The 23,385-nt window shown below is 39.9% G+C and overlaps 1 protein-coding gene and 1 long non-coding RNA gene across 12 annotated transcripts in view; one reads left to right on the top strand and one right to left on the bottom strand.

Moving 5' to 3' along the window:
- The window catches only part of NR5A2 (nuclear receptor subfamily 5 group A member 2), a 114,133-nt gene extending 94,653 nt beyond the window's left edge, over positions 1–19,480 (top strand). For all 4 annotated transcript variants that reach the window (XM_079981542.1, XM_079981541.1, XM_079981544.1 and 1 more), the window contains exon 7: positions 18,030–19,480. In XM_079981542.1, the coding sequence (XP_079837668.1) occupies positions 18,030–18,277 (248 nt within the window). In that variant the 3' untranslated portion in view covers positions 18,278–19,480. The remainder of the gene's footprint in view (positions 1–18,029) is intronic.
- LOC307218911 overlaps positions 1–23,385 on the bottom strand; it is a 133,190-nt gene that overhangs the window by 56,853 nt on the left and 52,952 nt on the right. The window lies entirely within an intron of this gene.

Raw genomic sequence — 23,385 nt, 5'->3', positions numbered from 1 at the left:
AGAATCAAGCCACTGGATAAATACATATAATATAGTGCCACATGGTGACAGATGAAGATGTTTTCCCTATAGTTCTTTCTTTTCAAAGCAAAGCAACCTAAAAGCACCTTTCATAAGGTGATCAGGAGCTCATAAGAGGGTTGCACATTTCGCTTTAAGAGATTGTTGGTTGGATCCAGAGTTAAGTGAGCATAGGGGCTTGTGGAAGCTGATTTTCTTCCCCATAGGCATCTCTTACCTTAGTTTGGAATGTAAGATATTTTCACACACATTAGGCAATGCAACCCAAACGTCTAAGGAGCTATGCAGCCTACTCTGTGATGAAATATTTAAAGAGATCCTTTGCACTTCAGTGGTATTTTAAATTAGCTGAATATCTGAATTACATTTGGAAAATGCTCACGTTTACTTTAAACAGTCTTTACGTTTGATCACTTTCATCAGCAGCTCCCAGTACTTTGCATTCATTTAGAACATCTACCATTCCGTGTCCTGTCACTTGAGGCTCTCTGGCAAGGAGACAATCTTGGTCTCAAATGAGATACTGAGTGGCACCTGGTTCTCTTAGTAATCTAAAACATTTGTGTTGCACCTTTCTACCCCTTATAAAGCAAGCAAGATAGCAAATAAAAAAAGATAAAAACAGAATAATCAAATAAGCACAGTAAGCAATAAATAATATATAACTACAAATATTAAAACCACAGCAAGCAGCCCCAAAAACAGTTAAAGGGATATGACAACAGCCAGCCAGTCATTTAGCTCAAATACGCCCTGAAACATTATCATCGTAGCTTGCTGTCTTGATTTTTAGCATGAGGGAGTCACGTGAACTTCTTTTTGAGAAGAATTAAAGGGCCTTGGTACCCCAACAAACTATGGCTTACGATTATGTGTGACCAAGGCCACAGTAACAACTAACCATTTTCTAAGTAAAGTTTGAAATCAGATACTCTCATTTCACGTAGTAATAGCTGTTGCTAAATAATGGAGCAATCCTTCGTGTGCCTACTTAAATAGTCCCTTTGGGTTCAGTAGGGCTCACTCCCAAGTAAGGGGGTACAGGATTGCTGCCTAAGATGTTTTCACAATGATGAATAGAATCACAGAATTGTCGGAAGGGACCCAAGGGTCATCTAGTCCAAATCCCTGCAATGCAGAAATAAAATAATAATCTGAACAAAAGTTGGTGTTTCATTTCTTACTTATTCCCTTGTTAATTTTTTTAAAAAAAAATCATTAACCATCAGTTCTAGCGTTGTCACATAGTCTTACTGAAAGTGAACTTTAAGACAAATTCCATTATTTTTGCTAGGGCAGAACAACAGAGATGTCAAATGCAGCTCATGACAATTAGTGAAAGCTCAGAATGACTTCGTACACACCCCTCAATTACCACAAAATTTTGGCTGAAACCAAAACTTGAGATAAATCTGGGGGCAGGAGGACAAAAATAAATCAAAGCCAGCTGGGATAATAACAAACTTTCTTGAGCATCCCTACTTTGGTCCTAAATATATTTTACTTAGAGGTAGGACCTCGGCTTGGACTTCTTTCCACAATTTAGAATGTGGCCTAAAATTAATTTATCAAATTTTGGATCACTACAGCAGGAACTAGATTCAGTCATCCAGCAAAGTCAGACCTATGACTATAATAGTATTCTTTGAAATAGTTTACATTAGTTTTTTTTTTGTTTTTTTTTGGTTTTTTACTTAAGGAACAAAAGTCGTTTTTCTTTAGCCTTTTGTTTTCAGGTGTGGCCTGACTGCTTCCCTTGTTTTCTCTGCCCTATTGCCAACAGTCCCAGCCATATCAATGGCAATCCAGTCATTGTTTTCCCTTTACCAAAACTTTCCATTTCTCCTGCTAGCTCTCATTACTCGAAGTCGGCAAGGGTGATTTGTCAAAGCTTCCATCTGAACAGTTTGTAAAGTGAAATGCCAATAGGAAGAAAGTTAGACATCATTTCACCCATGTCCAGTCACTTGTCTGTCTGCTGAGCTTAATGCTAGAATAGGCAGCGACTGATGGGTACTGTTCTCTTATCACTGTCAAGACCACAGATAAATGTACTTCATTTAAGAAATGAAGGCTTTATCAATGGGCAAATAATTGCAGAGCAACTATTGATCCCACGTCTCACTTAACAAGAGACAACTGGGACTTGTAGAAATGGTAAACATTTAATCATTATGTATGGCAAACAGCAGGCTGTTACTGAGAGCAAAGCGAGCATTAGTTTTTATGCAGGATACAGTGCCATCTTTTGTGACAGTTTTGGATGCTAATAAAAATCCTGAACCACAGTGACCCAAATCACTGTGTCAGGGAAAGCTGAATTCATTGCCACCTGTTAAAATATGCAAACGAAACACATTTACATATTTTTGTTTAACTTGCATAATTTATTCTGCTTCTGCTAAATGTTTCATTTTTGCTACTTTTCTCATTCATTCATTTTGTTTAAACTTTTTATTCTTTACCTATCACTGCTCTCAATGGAATATCCAGACAGTCTTTTGTAACTGTGGTCCATTTTTTCTTCCTATAGGATCACAGAATTGTATGGTTGGAAGGGACCCCAAGGGTAATCTAGTCCAACATCCTGCAATGCAGGAATCACATGATAGAATATGAGTGGCTTCAAGGGAAATACTTTTAGCATGTTTAACATGAGGACAAAATGACTCCATCACTCTAGACTAGGGATGGAAAGATCTCTCAATTTCAATATTCTCAATTTCTCAATCTTAAAATCCGTTCTCCAGGTTTCTGCAGCTATTTGTAGTGGGTTTTTTTAAAAAAAAAAAAAAATCTCATGAAAATACTTCAGCATTTTAGTGTGAATTTCTGGCCTTATCTAATTTCTCTCCCCCCCCCCCCAACATCCCTTCATATTTCTCAAAAGTTCTGCATATGCAGGAACCTCTATATTCACCCCCTAATTTCATTGTCCAGCAGTCTAGGGAGATGTAGAATGATTCTGAGAAATTTTCCTCATCTCACCATAACTCAGAATCCCTCAGATGGGCCTGGACTCCCCATGTTTACTTGTAGTTTTGCTTTCTGTGGACTAAAACTGCCATTTCAGTTAGCCAGGAATGTACAGGAGATTGTGTTGCCCTCAGCAAGTACTCGTGGCTATTCAGAGCCCTATTGCAGTATTGCATAAATAATTTGCCTCGAATGAATTGGTTTACCTCAAGACATCTTAGGAGGAGATCTTTTTTAAGCTGCCTCAGTATCTGGGGGAAGGGTAGAATTCATTTCTCCAATAGCTATGGAAAATCTTTGTAACATATACCTCACATTTTGTTGCCTGTATACTAGTCATATTTCACCAACTCAGCTAAAATAGGTAAGAAGTTGGTGTATACACTACTATTAGAATTTAGACAATGTTTTTAACTTTCTGCATATAATATCATAATTGGGGGGGGGATGATGTACTACGTAAGAGCCAAATATATATCTTGCAACCTTATTTCTGAGTAACATATGTATTGGGAAGCTAATGCCAGAAAATATAAATTTCCTGAAATTTATGGAAGCACTTGGGATTCAGATAGGATTGATTAGCATTCAAGGGAGGAGACCGCTCAATATTTACACCACAGAGAGTTGGCAGAAGCAAATAATTGTACATAAAGCTGATGCTTGTCTTAATTAAAGTGGTATAATAGGTGTTGGGGTAGGGTTGTTTTTTTCCTAGTGAGCAAAGCAGTTTAGCAATGACCAGATATAACTCATTTTGAAGTTCAGAGTTTAAACCTAATCAATATGTATTTATAACAAGGAAAGAAGTGAATAACATTTATTATAGGGTGGCAGCTAACAGTAATGGATAAGAGTGCCGATAGTTAAGCTTATTTTCTCCCCGCAAACAATCAAAATATTTACCCTAAGGGCTTTTTTTATATATAATTGCTCTTATTAATTGCTTGCTTATGTCTTGGTACACTCCCCTTCACTTTTCCTAGGATTCAAAAACTGGTAGAACCTCGAAATGATGTTTATCCCACACACACTCGCCGAAGTCTGGTTGCACCATCATATCTAGTATAAGAGCAGTGTGTGGTGCATTTGGAACAGCTGGTACATAATACTCCTTTAAATGCTGATGAACACAAAGGGAGAAAACTGCAGCCAAATCAGACATCCGCCCAATAATAAAGAAGCCTGTTAAACTGTAGGGTAAAAGTGGTTGCTTTTCTTAATATGGTAAAGGGTCACAGTCTATATTTTTGTTGTGGCATAAATAGGGTAGTGTGATGACCTGAATGCTAGTTAATGACTGTGTGTTACCAAGCTCATATCTCCATTCTTCAAAAGCTTGCCACTAAAAATAAATATCACTATATCAGCAGTGCAAAGTGTGAATTGGTCCTCAGATCACTGCAGCAGGGACTACAGTTTAGCAGGCACTTTATACTATATAATAATATTTAACATAATTCTTACTCTACCCAGTCATTGATTGCAATGGGCCTAGGGCATCTGAGACTGAGGAATCTTAGTTAACTTTGGAAATTGCCCAAATCAGTTATGAAGGCTCAACACCACCGCCTGTTCTGCACGTCTTCGTTTTCAAAATGCATTTAGAAGCACTCAACATGCTACAGATTTTAATCCAAAAATGACCTGGTACCAGTTGGAAAGGTTGGCCTCATTAGTCACCTGCCTTTCTCAATATGGTATGAGGAGCAACAGCCGAACACCCATACCTCAACAATATGCCCATATTGCTTCTCCATAGCCGAGGTTCATAAATGTGCTTTGATTGTGCCCTAGCCTTTAGAGCAGGCTTCCCCAATCTGATCCCCTCCAGATGTTTCAGACTGCACCAGTCCCAGCCAGCACGGTGCTGGGCTGACGAGAGTATAACTCTATTGCAGTCAAAAACACCTCGAGAGCACCAGGTTGGGGAAGCGCTGCTTTAGAGGTTCACATATCCACCCTGTGAGTTCCCCTGCCATCTATCCTCAATATAAAAAGCACATCCTTGTGTGTCATTGCCCATCCCATTAATAATCCATGTTCATGGTGCTACAAGAAAATGGAGGGAAATGGGTAGGGGGAATGTACCATCAAAGAATAATCTGGGAGTTTCTCCAACACAATTTGGTGATTTTCTCAATACCAGTGTGTATCCTTTAAAATTATCTGCAACTGCAATGCAGAATGTAGAGAATGATCCCCTATTACAAAACATAGCAGAAGCTAGGTTCCCATGCAGGGAGACAGTGACTTACTTAGCACCCAGGTTAAGCTGATGGACAAAAAATTGAAAGCCTTTGTATGGATTAGGTGGAAATTTCCTTGGTTTTGAGGAGACTGCAGACACCCAACTACAGACACGAGAATCAACACATATCATCCATACCCAGGATTGTGGTGAAGTTCTCTCCATCTTAAGCATGATCTTTAGCCAAAGTCCTTCCTGTACTTTTGGATTATGGTTAAGTAATCTTAGCCACAATCCTAGGTTCAGATAATACACGCAACCAAACGTTGATTAAGCTGCTGCACCACACTACACTGAAAGGACTGGGGAAGAACAAAGTAGGTGCAAGCTCCTCTCTGGGACATTTGCACAGTCCTGGTAAGCCATGGTTCGGTTTACCATCACATGTGAATGAGGCCACTGCTTTTGTGCTATTCTGAAGTTGCATTCTACTTGCCCACTCCTACTGTGAATAGCTCAACATCATTGCCCAAGCTATGGCTTGGGAGCCCGTCGTTGCTTTACTTGGTGATAACAGTGATTAAACCTGCATGCACACTCTGCAACCGAGCTTTGCCCCTTAAAATATTTCCATTCTAATGCCTGATCAGCCGTGGATGGCATGGAGTAGCTGGGCTGCTCACCTGAGCTCTGTCTTGGTACCAAGGTGGAGATGCATGGCAGCAAGGTTGGCGTGGTGCAAATGTGTTGGCAGAGTTGATCCGGCACTCCTACTGACACTTTTGCACTGTGCCGACTTCACTACAACCATGCCATTCACCCTTTTCATCCTGGTATGCTGCAGTGAGTCAGCCAGCTAGGGGTCAGGTGAGCTGCAGCCATGCCATCTGCCACTGCACACGACACTGATGTACATGACTGCATGGAGAGAATATGAACCAAATTTTGGAATGAATTGAATTGGCATTGTAGTCAGTACGTACCTGTAAATTAGGCAGAATTGAACCACTAGATATGGAGAACAGCTTTGATGCAAATCTGAATTACAATCTACAGATTAAATTAGTGGTTTCTGCTAATTAATTCTTTTCAGCCGTCTTGAAATCCTACCAATTTCTTACCAAATTTCTGTTCTTTCTTTTTGGACTACAAGGTATATAATAAGAGCAAATTAATCCTTCCAGTACAAAACAGACCAGCTTTTGGTAATCTTTTTAAAAGAAACTTTAAAAAAAACCCAATGAAACATTGTGTTGTGTCCTTTAGCACTATTACGGGCACTCAGTCTGTTAGGACATATTGGGCGATTATAGGCCAGTCTTTTCAGAAAAAGCCATGGGTTTCAAGTTAGCAGTAACCATCTATCAATTCCAGAGATTATGGCATGATTTACTGTCCCGGCATGGTGTATTCTCTGATTTTCTGCCTCCTATGAAACATTGTGCTTTCCTTTTCTATTGATGTATCAACTATAATAGTTACAAGCAGCTACAGAAAAATCAATAGTGGACTTTCATTACTGAGCACATAAAGTAAAAGAGGACCCACGCTGTGATAGTCTCTCGCTGTTAAATAGTCACTGACTGCAAGGTACACAATAAATGTCTGTTATTTTGGTCTAAATGAAGGATGTCTGAATTTGAAACATCAAGTATCTCAGATTTTGGACACAACCAGGGCTTCAAGTCAGGTTATCCTAGCTAGCAATTCTTTCCCAAGGCAGGTAACAAGACCAATCTGTCTTTCCTACGGTGGGATCTGGGTGTTGTGCCTTTTAAAGGCTAAATGGGGAAAACGAACATTCAAATGACATTTTCCATGTGTATTGTGTTGCAATCCCTCTGATGTGTCAGCCTGGGTTGAACTGTGCATTTTAATTGTGTTAATGTTCACCGTATCTCAAGAGTACCCTTTGGCCTAAGCTGAATGGTGCAATAACCTGTGTGTTGAGCACTTAGAAAAGCAACAATGATCAAGGGAGGAGAAAAGGTTACAGGGTATCACTATAAATGGCTTAATTTAGGGATAGGGAACATGTATTAGAAGAATAGGATGCCCTGGAATAGTATTAGAGAGCAGAAGCTGTAACATTTTTCAGTTTCATATTTTTATATTCCATAATGACAGCCCATGAATGACAACAAAACTAATATTTCTGAAATGCTTCATGTTTCATGGATGTTTGACCCTATAAACATTTCATGTTAAGAAATGAATTCCTGGCTCTGAGTAGTACACAAAAGTTCCTTCTTATCCTTTAAGGCTTCCTAGCGATTGCAGTGAAAAAGAGTTATTGCTAATCTCAAAAGTTCAAAATCAGAAGACTGCTCCTTTGGAATCATTATCTTTATGTAAGATTAGTTGTTGTTTTTAATGGGGAAATACCACTTCAATGTGACACATCTCCCTCTAATTCTTCTGAGGTTTACTGAAGTACAACAACACAAAGCTGAATAAATGAAAATTAATGTTGACTTCTAGAAGTTCCAAGTTTCCCAAATTCCAGAATTTTATCACATGGTGGCCTATTCAGAAAAGTGGATATCCAGTATTTACAGTTTGTCTGAAAATAGTGTTTCCCTGTTGTTGTTTTCCAAAGTTATAAAAACTTCCCCTTAGAGAACATGAGATGCACAAGCACATCTTGAAAATCATAAAGAGGTAGCTTTATGCAGTGTTTGACCTAGAAGTGTCCCATAGTTGAACTTATATGGGTCTATGCTAGAGTAGCTTGGCTGAAAGCAGTAATGAGCTACTGTGATAATCTTAACGTGATGCGGAGGGGGAATCAGAACCGGGATAATTCAGAATACAACCCCTTCCATATCAAAGCTCAGCCCCTTCCAAAGTTGGGCCTGGATCATATTTGGGTTTGATCCTCCGAGACCTTGTTGCTGCCACATGCTATCCTCTCCCTGCTGCGCAGTCTCTTTCCCTGCTGTGTTTACCACTAAACCATACCCAATAATTGCAGCAGTAAGAGCAAGGTATTGGGGAAGTTTTGAAAGCAGTGTTCCAGGTGCTAGACTAGGAAACAGTTTTCCAGGGCACATCGGTCCATAATATACCTCACTGCTCTGCTGTTTCCATGTAGCCTGATGGAAAAGGCAGCAAGAGAAGAGGGGGGTGTTTTTAGCACATGAGGCTGGGAATCTGTCAGAGTCTTAGTACAACGAAGTTTCACAATTTGGAATTGAGCAGGGAGGAAGCATTACCTGGGGTAGGGGAAACAACTGAACCATTTACAAATCAAGCGGAGGGGTATTTGCCCACCATTTGTGTTAAATGGCAGGTTTCTGTAGCTAGAGATGCTGCTGAATCCTGCCACAAGGTAAATGCATATACACTATGGATCCACAGATACAAATGACATATTTCCCAAGGCATATATGCATATATGTGTGCATATATTATTAAATTACATAGGCCAAGGGCCAAAAGGTTATATTTGGGTTTCATACACACTGGGAGACTTTTGCCTGTCCCATTGGAACCTCTTTCGCATCCCAAAAACCTGCCTCTGAATATCAGAGAATCACATGAGACAACATTCAATAAACCACAAGTAGATGCATTTAGAAAAAGCTGGCCATGTGCACCCCTGCACAAAAACATGCTTTCCATTTGCACACTGGGCTCTTTAGATCCCAGCCATTATATACCAACACTTATTGATGTTAACTTGGCATTAGCAGCCTCTTGAGGAAATCAGGCATCAACAATGCAGTTTTTGTCCCCTTGTTGTTGATTAGTCAGAAACTACATTCTAGTCAGTCCCTGAGTCATATCTCCTTTCTTTTGGCATGCAGTCTTAATAAATATGCTTCACAGAAGAGGAAGCACGTAAATGCCCTTGAAGTCTGATCATTCTTTTAGCTTAATGCATACTCAGGCAATGAAACATTATTATTAAGACATTTTCTTCCAGTGGCTGTACTGGTGATTAGTAGGGTGAATAGCTGCTGACTCAGGCTATCAGTGGCTCAGCATCCTTTGATCCCAAAAGGAGTGTTTCCATGTGGTTTATTGTGAACCACTGCGCCAAAAAAACATTTGTGTTCCACTTGGTCTGGCATAATTTGTACCAACATGAAGAGTGTTTTATTTCATTTTGACATCATCTGGTGCCACAACCTATAGAACGTTTAAAGCCAGCGTGGAGAACCTGGGGCCCTCAAGATGTAGCTGGACTACAACTCCCATCATTCCAGACCCTGTGGGTTATTGGCAGTTGGAGTCCCAACAACCTGTGGCAAGCCAGAGGTTCCCCATCCCTGATGTAAGCACCCCTGCTCAGTTACTTCAGATCTGGGTTGCAAGATCACCAAAACAGCTTTAGTATATGTAAATTTTAGACACACGTATTTCAACCAAGGAACCTGCTGTGGGAGGAGGCACAGTGTATTTGGGGCACATATATAAAACCAGGTTTTTTAAGAACCTAGACAGCATCTTAGAAAGCAGAGACATCACCTTGCCAACAAAGGTCTGTATTGTTAAAGCTATGGTTTTCCCAGTAGTGATGTATGGAAGTGAAAGCTGGACCATAAAGAAGGCTGATCGCCAAAGAATTGATGCTTTTGAATTATGGTGCTGGAGGAGACTCTTGAGAGTCCCATGGACTGCAAGAAGATCAAACCTATCCATTCTTAAGGAAATCAGCCCTGAGTACTCACTGGAAGGACAGATCCTGAAGCTCAGACTCCAATACTTTGGCCACCTCATGAGAAGAGAAGACTCCCTGGAAAAGACCTGATGTTGGGAAAGATGGAGTGCACAAGGAGAAGGGGACAACAGAGGGCGAGATGGTTGAACAGTGTTCTCGAAGCTACCAGCATGAGTTTGACCAAACTGCGGGAGGCAGTAGAAGACAGGAGTGCCTGGCGTGCTCTGGTCCATGGGGTCACGAAGAGTCGGACATGACTAAACGACTAAACAACAACAAACAATATAAAACTATTTTTCTGGTTTTCAGTAGAAGCTGGATTTGTACCGCCCTACTTGGCTTGCTGCTATATCAGTCACAAAGCCACTCCACCCTACCTTATCTGAGCAATTTTTAAAGCATCAAAGGTGTTGCAGATAAACATGCCAAGCATCTCGCCATCTCCCCTGCCTTCTCAGAGAAGTTAAAAAAGAAAAGAAAATCATTGAAAAATAAAGTTGCAAACAAATATTTGAACCGATAAGGAAAATGCTTCAGAATAAAGACAAAGAGGGCAACTCACCCAAAGCTAGGGGGAGTAGCAAATAAGTCAGTATTTGATCAAGGATCTCTTTTCATGTGCCCCTTTAAGGAGGGAACACAGGACAGGAAAAGTATTAACTACATAGCAGAGGGAGGGAACCTAGTATAGTTTCTCTCAAGTCCTATAGCTTAGCAAATCTTTCTCATGCAGGGTTTCATATTGTATTGCTTTGTTAGGGTCCTTACTACTGTGGAATCCCCAGCCCACTGTCATTATAACAATTAGCAAAGCTAACATTTTAAGCCACTCTCATAAAAGCTTGAAATGCCATTAATTACATGCAAATATTCCCCCCCCCCATCCCAGAGACCAGAGGAAGAGCTTTGAGCTAATATTTATAACAAGAAGTGTTCGACTGAGATCTCTTGTAATTTTCATCATACCTGAGGCTGTTTTCCTCATTCGATTAGCTGAATTTATCCTGAGGCAAGCCAGACATCTAGTACCAGCTAAATTCAACAACTGGAGCTTAAAATTTGGCTTAATATATCCCCATTTGGATCTGCCTGCTTAATTCTCTTTCATATGATAACATTGGTTTATTCATACCACGGACTTGCCACTTGAATGAACTTAACCACATATCTTATTCTAACAATGTAAGAAAACTTCATGGGAGAAAAATCATGTAAGTTCCCAAACAAAACTAAAATGAAAAGTTGAGTACGAGATATAAATATTTTGTAGAGTGATGGCAGAATTTATTCCCCAGGAAAAACTATTTTTTCCATTTTCCCTTTTGGCAGATATGGATTAATTTTCTAAATGTACATGGACTGGCTCATGGGGTTTCTATAAAAATTGCAGAGCTTTGCTTTGACCACAGAAAACATTTATGTAGATGACTTTCTTCAGAAAAGAAAAGAAGATGCTTCTGTTTCTTTTTATGCAGGCACACTTACCACTTTGGAGAAGTTGTTATGGCTTGTTCCTTAGACTTTTCATCAAAACAGCTCAGACTTAAGTTTCCAAGTGAAACATTCACTACAGTCATTCTCTGCAATTGGCAAGAGAACATAATAAATGCTCTGTTGGATCAGACCAAAGGCCTGTCCAGCATTCTATTCTCCAAATACTCATCTAGATGCTTATGGGACATCCACAAGATATGAGTGTGATAGCCCTCCCTCTCACTCATGATCCTCTGGTATTCCAGAGGTATACTCAAATGAACATATGGATATACTCCACCCATAAGGTGCTTCTTCCCCATTTGGTTCACAGGAGAAGTCATCTCTCTATAGTGGTTCCATTTATTGAATCAACTGCTCCCTCAGTGGTGGAAGAAAGGCACACTCATCTTCCCATGTTCAGAACACAAAGCTCTGGAACTGCAAAAGAAGTTCTTCCCACATATTCATTGCAGCATGTAGTGATTTGTTACAAGAGACAGCCCAAAATGCTCATCTCTGTATGTCAAAAAGACATTGTTCTTGGTTCAAAGGGTTTCCAATCTAGCAAAAGAAAGAAGGCATAGATGATCTGTTGTGAAAGAAGGTACCATTTTACATGCTTTTACAAAAAAAAAAAAATTAAAATGAAGAGAATCATAATTTTAAATAATGCACCCGGCAGTCTGATGCCATAAAATGTTGTAAAATGTGCTTTTATTTGAGTTGTGAACTGGTCTGTAACAAATTGTAATTCTAGCTATCCTTAACAGTTAGAAGCTGAAATGGGATTCACACCAATAATTGCAGCATTCCTCTACTATGTAAGCATCTTAAACTGCATTTAGGAGAAAATATCATTGAGCCTAGCCTATTATTTCTGCATGATTGAAGCACACTGGTTGTTGTAATGCACTTTAAAAAGGCAAGACTTCCAAAACAATGTATCCATTATTTGACACTCCAATGAACTTTAAAATATTTTATGTCCAAAGTAAAAAAAGGGAGAGAGGGAGGGAGAGGGAGAGAGAGAAATTACGCTTGTGTATTTGGTCTTAGGCCAGGGACAAAAGTTTCAAATATTAGTGTCCTTGGCCCAGGTTGCTCACTTGTGGGTTCAATTTTTTTAAAAATAAAACCAAATCTCCTACTTGCCAGAACCTCAAGAAATTAAAGGCTACCATCATTTTCCTTATATAGGAAATGTTGACTGCTCGTCAGCTGTTCACTTGTTGACATTTCCTGCTTGCTAATTTTATTGGGTCTTTTTAGTCTTTTACTTTGAAAAACTGTGACAGCAGCTAGCAGCATCCATGACCTTATCTTCTATTCCCACCCATCTGAGTGTGGGTCTTTCCATCTTACTTCCTATGAGAAATACTGTGGTCATCCATCTAGTTTACCTTTTCCCTTCAGATTTTGAGGCCTAGTTGACAGCAGGGGTGCCAACTTGAATAAATGTCTTATAGCTAGTTTCCCTTGGCTGCTGCTACTTCAGTATATTTCCTCCCAGATACTGATTTCCTGAATTAGTTGCATTGCTGATCTCACCAAATCAGGGACCACACAGTGAACACAATGATGTTACAAACCTAATAAGATATGGCTATATGATTATGTCAGCAAGGACAATTGAGGATGAATTGTGTAAATAGTTTTCAAAGGAAGTTAATTTATTTTCATTGCACATCTTGGATGTTGTACAGCTAACAAGGTGTGTTGCGGGGAGGGGAGAATCACTAAAACTGAGAGACCATGTCTCAGCACTTCCAAAAAATACTTGTGAAAGACTTGGAGTCGTTGCAGCTGGCTGATTAATCCACATAATATCTCACAAATGATTGCACGATTTAATACCATGGAAAAGCATTAAATTTTATGCAGCTAAGATATACACAGAGTATACTCATTGCATGGGAATCGGTTGGTGCTGTGGGTTAAACCACAGAGCCGAGGACTTGCCAATCAGAAGGTTGGCAGTTCAAATCCCCACGACGGGGTGAGCTCCCATTGCTCAGTCCCTGCTCCTGCCAACCTAGCAGTTCGAAAGCACGTCAAAGTGCAAGTAGATAAATAGGTACTGCTCCAGCAGGAAGGTAAACAGTGTTTCCGTGCGCTGCTCTGGTTCGCCAGAAGCGGCTTAGTCATGCTGGCCACATGACCCAGAAGCTGTAAGCCGGCTCCCTTGGCCGATAAAGCGAGATGAGCGCTGCAACCCCAGAGTTGGCCACGACTGGGCCTAATGGTCAGGGGTCCCTTTACCTTTTATACTCATCACAACACATGAAACTGAACTAATCATGTCCATTAATTTATTTTCAGGGTATGACTAACAGTAGATATAATCCATTAGACTGAATCCAGTGCTACAGCTCCATTGGTCTAAAGACCTCCATGTGCATAGTGGAACTTCCTCTCCCTATTCCCCCCTCCACCACCATCACCACACACCCTAAGAAACAGCCCTGAGGTGTTTGAGGACCCCCCTGAACAGATTTTGGGGGTGTATGGGGAGAGGAAATTGAAGTTCTGCTGCACCAGTGGAACCCACTGGCACAGCATTGGGTTCTAAGGTAACATGAGACAAAGTGTCTAAGGTAACATGAGACAATACAATCGTTCTGCCTGAGGTAATGAGAGGCAGTACCAAAATTCCATCTGAAGCAATACAACATGCATCTATGAAGTAATGCTATCTGTGGAGGTGGTCTTATGGCAGCAACATAGGAAAACACCCGTAGCATTGTATCTTCGTTCTTCAAGGCCTGACTTCTGATCTTTTCTGTGTGGATATGTTCTATATTGACCAAGTAAGAGACCCACTTATTACACTTGCTTTTGGTTATTTAACTACATTCCACTATACATGAAGGTACAAAGCTATGAGGGCCATGTGTTCAATAAGGCACCCAGTAAGATATCCAAGATGTGCAATGAAAATAAATTAACTTTCTTTGAAAAGTACTTACACAGCTCCAGCACAGTAACCATTTTCAGACTTAAATCTCTCATTCCCTTTCATTTTTCCTTTTCAAAATTCCCAAACCAGTCTGCATTCTCTATAGATTAATAGTGCACCAAATTTCAGTTTTTCATGTCTTGAATATAAGAGGGGAAGGAAGCCTCTCTGAAACCTAAATATTTTTATATTTCTCCCCCTCTAAAGGCCAGACCCATCTTTTAAAGAAAATATGCTAACGCACTCTGTGCAAGCTGAATTTCATATGCAGAAGCTGGAGCTCAAATCTCTGCTTTGTGGGGGAGGGACAAGCCATTGAAAATTGGGAATGCTGACAGACCTTAGAGTGACTACAGAACTAATACTGGCACCTCTGTTTAAAAAATAGTCTTTATCTTCAGAAGTAAACTATAGAGGAGACAAAATTCAGTGTTTTGACAGAAATGCTACTGCAAGTGCTTGTAAAAAAAGTAATATATTCCACAAGACCTCAGGGTTTACTCTCCAATAAGGATTGGGAAAGAGATGCGCCCCACTGTGAGCACACAGTAAGATGGTTTCACATAAAAAGTTGGTAATTAGTCCCTGAGTGAATAAAGTGGAAGAGATAAGAGATTAGTACTTACTGAGGCAACACAAAAAATGTTTTTCCTTGTAGTTAGAGCTGAGAGGGTGAGTGGGAAGAAGGATGCCATTTCCACCATTTTTAATTGTACAAGACTTTTAGAACTTGGAAGTGCTGATTTCTTAATATTATGCTTAAGCACAGGGACTCACTGTTGAGTATTCAGATGTATAAGCCACCTGAACACTACAAAAAAGAAGTGCTTTAAGCTCCAAAGATTGTCTTGTTAAAGTTATAGATTTGATTTCATGACATCGCAGACATCAATACAGTTCTGCTGGCATTGCATTTGTATTTCCCCAACATTTGCCATTAGCTTTTCATGGTCTTTTTTTCCAGAAGGTAAATAATTTTCTATAAATAAATCAAATGCCTCCACCACCATCGGTGCGACTAAAACTTATTTTAAAACATCAGTAACAAAGAGGGTTTTTTTTTCTTCCTTCCATCTCCCACTGCAATGTAAAGGAGAGCAAAATGATCACTTAATATGCATTTTCATGCATAACCTATTATGGATATCATTATTTTAAAGGCACCATCTAAAAAGACAAACCTTATTATGATTTTTTTGCACTAATCTTAAAGCCTTTGCAAGAGACACCAGAAGTTCTCTGAGAGGCATAATTTATTTAATACTTTCCCTTCAGTGTTAGTCTTGCCAGAAACTTGTCTTTCACCACCTTGCTTGTTTCATTTTTTAAAATAAATCAGATTGCTATGAGACATTTTATTAAAAAGCCATAAATTCCCATGACAAAACTATGAACACATTCCAATATGAAATAAGAGAATCGGACTTCACTAACTGACTTATCATTGCACATGTAAATTGTCGTAATAATATATTGCGATTCTTTCCTCTCACACCCACAACCCCCGTTTCGTTTTTCTTCATCATTTATTATCAATACCTATAGAGCTAATGGGATTTGCCTCAAGTCTGGTAATATGACCTCAAACACATTCAATACTTTATGAATGAAGACTACCTCTGGATCAAACACCTCCAGAGCAGATTGTACTCTGTTCTAAGATCTATGCCATCTTTTCATTGCTATCAAGGAACTCTGCGCAGAAACAGAGATGTAAGGACTAGCCATTCAGAGTAATTTACTTTTGTATACAAAATGCTCTATGCAATGAAAAATGAATGAGAAATGGCCTTACCTATAAATACAAACTGAGGAAGCAACACAATATTTCAAGTATTTACGCTATGTTGGGAAAAGAGAGTCACACACAAAAATTGGGACTGCAGGGCAAAGTTTGTTGTTGTCAGTTACATACCTCCTGTCACAAGTACCAGCAATTGGTTGTCAGCAGTACAGTTAGAAGTCTTTGCCAGGTTAGAAGACCCATCATTTGAGCTGTACCATTTAGCAATGCAATTTAATGCAATGTAATGAAAACACGAAGGGACGCAGGTGGCACTGTGGGTTAAAGCCTCAGCGCCTAGGACTTGCCGATCGAAAGGTCGGCGGTTCGAATCCCTGCGGCGGGGTGCGCTCCCGCTGCTCGGTCCCAGCGCCTGCCAACCTAGCAGTTCGAAAGCACCTCCGGGTGCAAGTAGATAAATAGGGACCGCTTACCAGCGGGAAGGTAAACGGGGTTTCCGTGTGCGGCTCTGGCTCGCCAGAGCAGCGATGTCACGCTAGCCACGTGACCCGGAAGTGTCTCCGGACAGCGCTGGCCCCCGGCCTCTTGAGTGAGATGGGCGCACAACCCCAGAGTCTGTCAAGACTGGCCCGTATGGGCAGGGGTACCTTTACCTTTACCTTTAATGAAAACACTTTCATTTGGCTGGTTCATGCATATGTGGTGATGGGAGGACATCGTATGATTTTAAACCTGCTTAAACACCTCAGCATGCTCCCTCATCTTCCCGCACCCCCATGGCTTCATAGCCACAGATTTTTACTTAATTCTTTAAGAGAGAGTTGGGCTAAAAAGAGGGGTGGTGGAGTGGAGGGACAGCGTGTGATGGTTAAATGTGCATTGAAAGTATGAGAGAGGACCCATCTATACATAAGAGCAGAGGTTTTATGCTGCGCTCAGCCTGGAATAGCCCTCATTAGAGAAGCATTTCCCCCCTCAGTCATTTAGAGACTTGCCTTTTAGAGAGTTACATGAGCCACATGATCCAAGCCTAAAAAGCAGGCTTCTAGAGCAGTATGTTGGTGTGAGAGAAGGCATTCCAGCAATCAGTTTTGCTCCAGGATTCAGTGGTGACGATACTGAAGCAGATGAGTAAGTACAGGATGTGTGGAAATATTTGCAAACTATTTGACCTCCAGAAAAAGTCAAAATCATCTGACAGCTAGAAAAAACTAATATATAGACATCCAGCCACCATGTGATGTACTAGTCAATCTGTCTAAAGGACAATGGTTTCAATTCAGGGGGGAAGAGGAGAGAGAGAGAGAGAGAGAGAGAGAGAGAGAGAGAGAGAGAGAGAGAGAGAGGAAAGAATTTAGTAATTGAAAAATGTATTTTTGAGGGATTCAGGTCAAGCAGGTTATTTTGGCAGTCACTGGAGTGTACCAGATGGTTCATTAACATAAGGGTAGACAAGTCAAAGGCTTTCAGAATAATTTAGGAAATGTCAAAAAGAAACAAGATCCCTGTCATTTTTTATTAGAATTAACTGCATCATATCCTGGACAGAGACTTCACCTTGGGTCAGAAAAATTAATACAGAATTATATGAATTGTGTAATATGTCGGGTTAAAGCTACGCCTTCCTCTGGGGACTCATTTGCTGGCAATATATTACAGTCCTCTATGTTAGGAGTCTTCAGCCTTTGCCTCCATAAGATTGGGGGGGGGGGGGACAGCTGACCTTGCTCAAAATCCATTGGTGTCTAATTGATCTGAGGTATACGCAGAATTTCAACAAGATGCTCCACTAAAGCTGTGCTGTGATCATTTTCCCAGGAAACTTGGCAGAGGGATTTAACCTGAATATTCAACAGCATGTAAAGCATCCTTTTGTCATGAGCAAAATACAGTGAAACACCATTTTAAATAAACAGGAGTTAAAATGTGTCTTTTTATTTTAAATACATATATAATGTGATTCTGTCTGTCTCTCTCTTTTTTTTTACTTTTTATTCAGATGTCAAAACCCTAGAGAACTTCCAGCTGGTGGAAGGTGTTCAAGAACAAGTGAATACTGCTTTGCTGGACTACACAATGTGCAACTATCCACAGCAGACAGAAAAATTTGGGCAGCTTCTCCTGCGACTCCCGGAAATCCGGGCAATCAGTATGCAGGCTGAAGAATACCTCTACTATAAACACCTGAACGGGGATGTGCCGTGTAATAACCTCCTCATTGAAATGCTGCATGCAAAGAGAGCATAAATTATATTCTTTTAAAGCCTCTGCTTTTGAGGAGAAAAAGCAAAATACTCTGAACTACTCCAAACGACACTAATTAAAAAGAACTTGGTTTAAAGGAACTTTGTCCCCCCCAATGGTGTAATAATCAAATACTTAATAGTAAATAAGTGATGTATCAGGGTATTTGTATTGCAAACTGTGAATCAAACCCTACACAGTCTCCCCAAAGGAACATGTATAGGACTTTATCACTAGAATGAAAGGAGATTACAAATGGATATGGATACCATTGCCAATGACAAACAAACAAAAAAGGAAGGAAGGAACAATTTTTGTAAGTTAAAACTTTTGCCAGTTGCCACTATTGAGAAATTTAGGAACAAGTTTTATCTGTGTTATTCAGCTAACTGAGCAAAGGGATCTGTATGAACTGCATCCCTTCTTGTTAGCAGGACTGAAAACACCTCTGATGGACACAAAACTGCAGTCACCCTATGGCATCCTTCCAAGATCTGCATTCTTATCTCTCCTCCAGAAAGGATGTGCAGCACCAATCTAAAAAAGTTCTCAAGTAGGCCACACACACACACACACACACACTAGCACCACCAAAACAGCCTAGGGTGGGGGCTTTGGGGGACTGTCTGTAACTCAGGCCTGCAAACAGCTAATATTTTAAAAAAAATGTTCATAAACTAGTGTGACATTCTTAATATGTTTCCAAAGTTTGTTTTTGTCATTGTGTTCATGTTGATTGTCCAGGCAGTATCCCTCTTCCACCAATGGGAGAAGGAACAGCTACAAACGTCAGAATTAAGCTGCTCCAAAGCAACCGCTGTTGGATCGTGTTTCTAGTGCAGCAACTCAAGCTTTGCTGAAATGGCTTCTCAAAGCTTTTAGTGCCAAATAATAAGCTTGCGGATACTACTCAGCCTCTTGGCTGTCATCAAAAAGAAAAACAGTATTTCTTTCTTCAAGGTTTCAGTCAGCAGCATCTCTTGATCTGCCGTACTTAATCTGCAACCTAGATAAAATGAATTACTTGGATTTAATAAAGCAATTAATTTCAGTGGCTTCAGACTGTGCCACCGAGTTTTGGACACAGTGATGGGATGCACAAGTTGCCCGCCAACCTGTGGCTGCCACGCCCCATGAGCATCCATGCTGTCATAACAGCAGGGCTGCATCACAAAGCTAAACACAGGCAGCTGGGCATCTATTACAGCCTCTTGTTTTTGCTGCCTACCTAAGACAGAAAGAACAGGAGGATTGTCAAGTACCATATTACATGATTGGTGGGTCTCAGGTTGTGCAGATCTTTTCTAGAATTGCCGGTCGGCCACAGTTCTGGCCTGACAGAAAGCCTGTATCAGGATCCGAAAAGCCAACAAAAGCCAGACATGGCCAATTCCTGGTTAAAGAGGACCCTGGATTTAGAGGGGTCCTCAGACCCGCAAGGGTCCTTTAGTGGGTCCCCTTCTATATTGGTGGGCCCTGCCTATGGGCTTGCCTGGTCACTGGAAGGGAGGTATGGGATGCCATTTTAAATTCCACGCTATGCCCCAAAGTGGGATTGCCAGGCACTGGTGCCAGTAGGCTCTGCTGAGGCGTCTTAGTTGCCCAAGGCTGATAACCTGCCCAATTCTACCTTGGTCCTACCCATGATTAACCAATTCCATATGGGATCTATCCACTTGTTTCTGAACTCACTATACTTCTAGGGATTTCTGTTCGTTCACTCTGCCTTGAGCTGTCTGTTTTTATCCCTGGCCCTGCCTCGGCCTCACAATCCTGGTGTGGCCCAGGATGCATGTTTTTGAAAAGTTGCCAACTTTAGATGACTTCATCTCAGGGACTGCACCAGTGCAAGGGGAGAATGCAATGCATTATACAATCATACAGTTTCCTGTACTGGTGTAGCACCCCACTGTGTCAGATGATTCTGCATCTTCCCCTATCCCCACAAGCTGAAATCCAAGTACTTCAGCTTTAACTAAATTCTGGGTCACATTGTAGGTAATAAAAGACCTTTTTAAAAAAAAAAAAATAAATGATTTTACCTATGCAAGATTTAAAAATATTCAAAATGTATAAGCTGGTTGGTTAGTATTACTGGTAGTTTTTAGTACAGTCTATGGATTCAGAAAATACATTTTAAACCAATTATTCAAACAAAAATATGTGAGGACAGAAGAGTGATACTGCCAGGTCCATGTAGACCAAAGTCTGCTGCAGAACAAATATTGGAGAAGGACAAATAACTCTCTATCCAAAATGAAGATATCAGTATTATAAAATGCAGTGCCACTGTTAAGAAAGCTTTGCCTTATTTCAGAATTCTAAATGGTAACTATACAGATGCAGATCAACGTATGTTTGGGGGGAAGTATTAATACTTTACATATTTGAAGGGGAGGAAAGATGATGGTTGTTTACATTTGTTAGGTCCTGGGGTGGGGGGAACTGTGATGATGTTGCAAAGCAGTGATTTCCTTAATGTTGCTTTCTGATTGGTAATTAGTTTACCAGTACTTAATTACTGTATGTCGTGAGACACTAAAATCAATAAGGGAATCTCATTTATACTTTAATTTTTTAATTTTTAGATTATTGGCTGCACAATCACTTGTAGAAACTGTATTAAAACTTCTACTCCCTTAGCTTTGTTTGTTTTCATGAGGATTGCTGGCTTTTAAATAGTTTATTTATATTGTATATCACAGTTTTCATTGTAGACAATTATGATGCTAATTTATTGTTCCTTGGTTTCATCTTTATATAAAAATATAGCCAGAATAAAGAAGCCAAATATATGTGTTTATTACAGCATGTCTTCAAGTTAGTGGAACATAGTTCAGGGACATACAAGGATCTTTACAGTTTAAGATCATTTGCTTGATTAAATGTCTGTAAATCTTTATAATTCTAAATGTGGTTTATTTAAAATCTATTGTAAATTTAGTGATTCGCACCTTCCTTTATTTCACGTGAGCCTAGTGAGGTGCATTCTTACCTGAAAATTCTTTTCTAAGCAGTGGACATTGTATACCAAAGACAACGTTTATTTCTTTTGTATTAGTACAGAACAGAGAGTTTTATCACCCCATGGATCTGGTCTAATAATCTTTTACCTTGTGGATCAGAGCCATGAGGGAAGTGTGGGGAAGAATGAAGTACGAAAAATCCTTGCTCATACAAAGTGGTATTCCCTTGTCTGCCCTGCTACCAATACTTCTGCTGTCCCATGACTGTCCACCCTCAAACACCCTCACTGAAAGTCAGCCTCAGGCTGACTTTATTGTGGTAAAAATAAATATTTGGGATCAACAGAACCATTTTACCAAGGAACATTGGACTAGTGGGCATCAAACAACAGCTTGCCATGCTCCTTGGAGCATCTCCTTTGAAACTAAGGAGACACTTGGTAGCTCAGTCGGTAGAGCATGAGACTCAGTCTCAGGGTTGTGGGTTCAAGCCGCATGTTGGGCGAAAGATTGCTGCATTGCAGGGGGAAACGACTAGATGACCCTTTTGGTCCCTTCCAACTCTACAGTTCTATGATTATATGAGATTTTTGGGGTCTACTGTTTAATGAGGGGGTGGGAAATAAAAAAATCTCACTAGAAACGCTTAAGTCCTTGGGTGCATCTAAAATAGTTATTTGAATCCCAGCCAATAAAATCCAAATAGTTGACAAATTACATATAATGTCTCACCCTTCCAAATGGAAGAACTACTCCACTTCCATCATCATAAGAATACTAATTATGGTGTTCACCTAGCAGCTGGTGAAGCAGCATTGGTAGCTGTGCTGAGAATGATGGCTGGGAAGAGCACTTTTTGTTGGTACCCAAGTCTCCTGGAGGATGTCTGTCTGAAGGACTTGCCCTGGATTCTAACATTTGTTTGTGCAGTAAAGATGGGTGGGGATAGCGGACTTAGCTAAGTCTAGCATGTGCAGCTCTTAGGTATTTGTATCATGCACCATCAATTCTGTACTAAGGATCTTTCACCCTACCTTCTCTATACAAATGGGAACATTGCTTTTAAAAAGAAGAAAATAAATGAAGTTATCAACAGTGGCATTTAAAAGGTAACTAAGAGAGTGTTCAGTTCGCATATAGATATGGATGGTGATGATTTTTACACTGTCACACACCAGTATTTTGTAAGCCCTTACCTTTTTTGTTGAAAACCATGGCATATTTTACTGAAATTATGAAAGCAGAATAAAACCACTAACAAAGCACAATTATCTAATAGACACAACCAGATCATTAATGTAAGGATGTTAAAGGCAAAGAATGATTAACGGAAACAGTTTCAAATAAAATAGAGCACATATTAGTCAATATCTGTGGTTCCAAGAAGCCCTCTGATAGCCCAAGCTTGCAAAACTAATGTTAATTGTTAACCACTTTGTAACAACACATTTACTTACAATTGCTTTCTTGATTACATATTAGTAAAAGCAGACTAAAATTCAAAGGTTTTGGCTTTGGCTGGTTTCTTATAGTTGTTCAGTGTTTGTAACCAGACAATCTGTAAGTGTCTGAATATTTGTATTACAAATATGTTCCACAGCTGCCTGGCATTTGAATCCATGCAACCCTTTTAGAATGTGCAGTTAGTTACTTGTTAAAGTTCTCTTACTGTATCTGTGAAGTTCATGTTGTCTCATGTCAATTCTTGCCAGGAATTTTCTCAACACCAATGGATTTTTATTTCCAGTATTTCAATAAATATTGATATGGCCATTCTGATCATTTTAAAATTGTTTCTATGACAACTTCATTGTAAAAGAAAAAGAAAGGGAGAGACGGAGAGAGATCCCATAGCAGAGGTGGAGAACAATATTGATGCAGAAAGGTCTGTCATGCAGTCTCCTGACATCACCGGCTAAAATGTTACTATCAGGTCTCGAAAATACCTCTGCCCAAGACCGTGGAGAATTGTAGCTAATCAGAGAAGACAATACAAGGCTAAATGGGACAGTGATCTAACTCATTAATAAGGGATAGCATGGATTAGAATTTACACAAAATAATATTTCAGACCTAGCCCACAGGAAAGTGTAGAAAATTATGTCCTGTATGGTTTTGTAAAGAAAGAGAATAAGGAAAGTTTTC

This window comes from Podarcis cretensis (genome assembly GCF_951804945.1).
Source record: "Podarcis cretensis genome assembly, chromosome: 6".
NCBI classification, from domain to species: Eukaryota; Metazoa; Chordata; class Lepidosauria; order Squamata; family Lacertidae; genus Podarcis; species Podarcis cretensis.
Note: the sequence above shows the minus strand (reverse complement) of the source record. Positions and strands in the feature narration are given on the sequence as shown.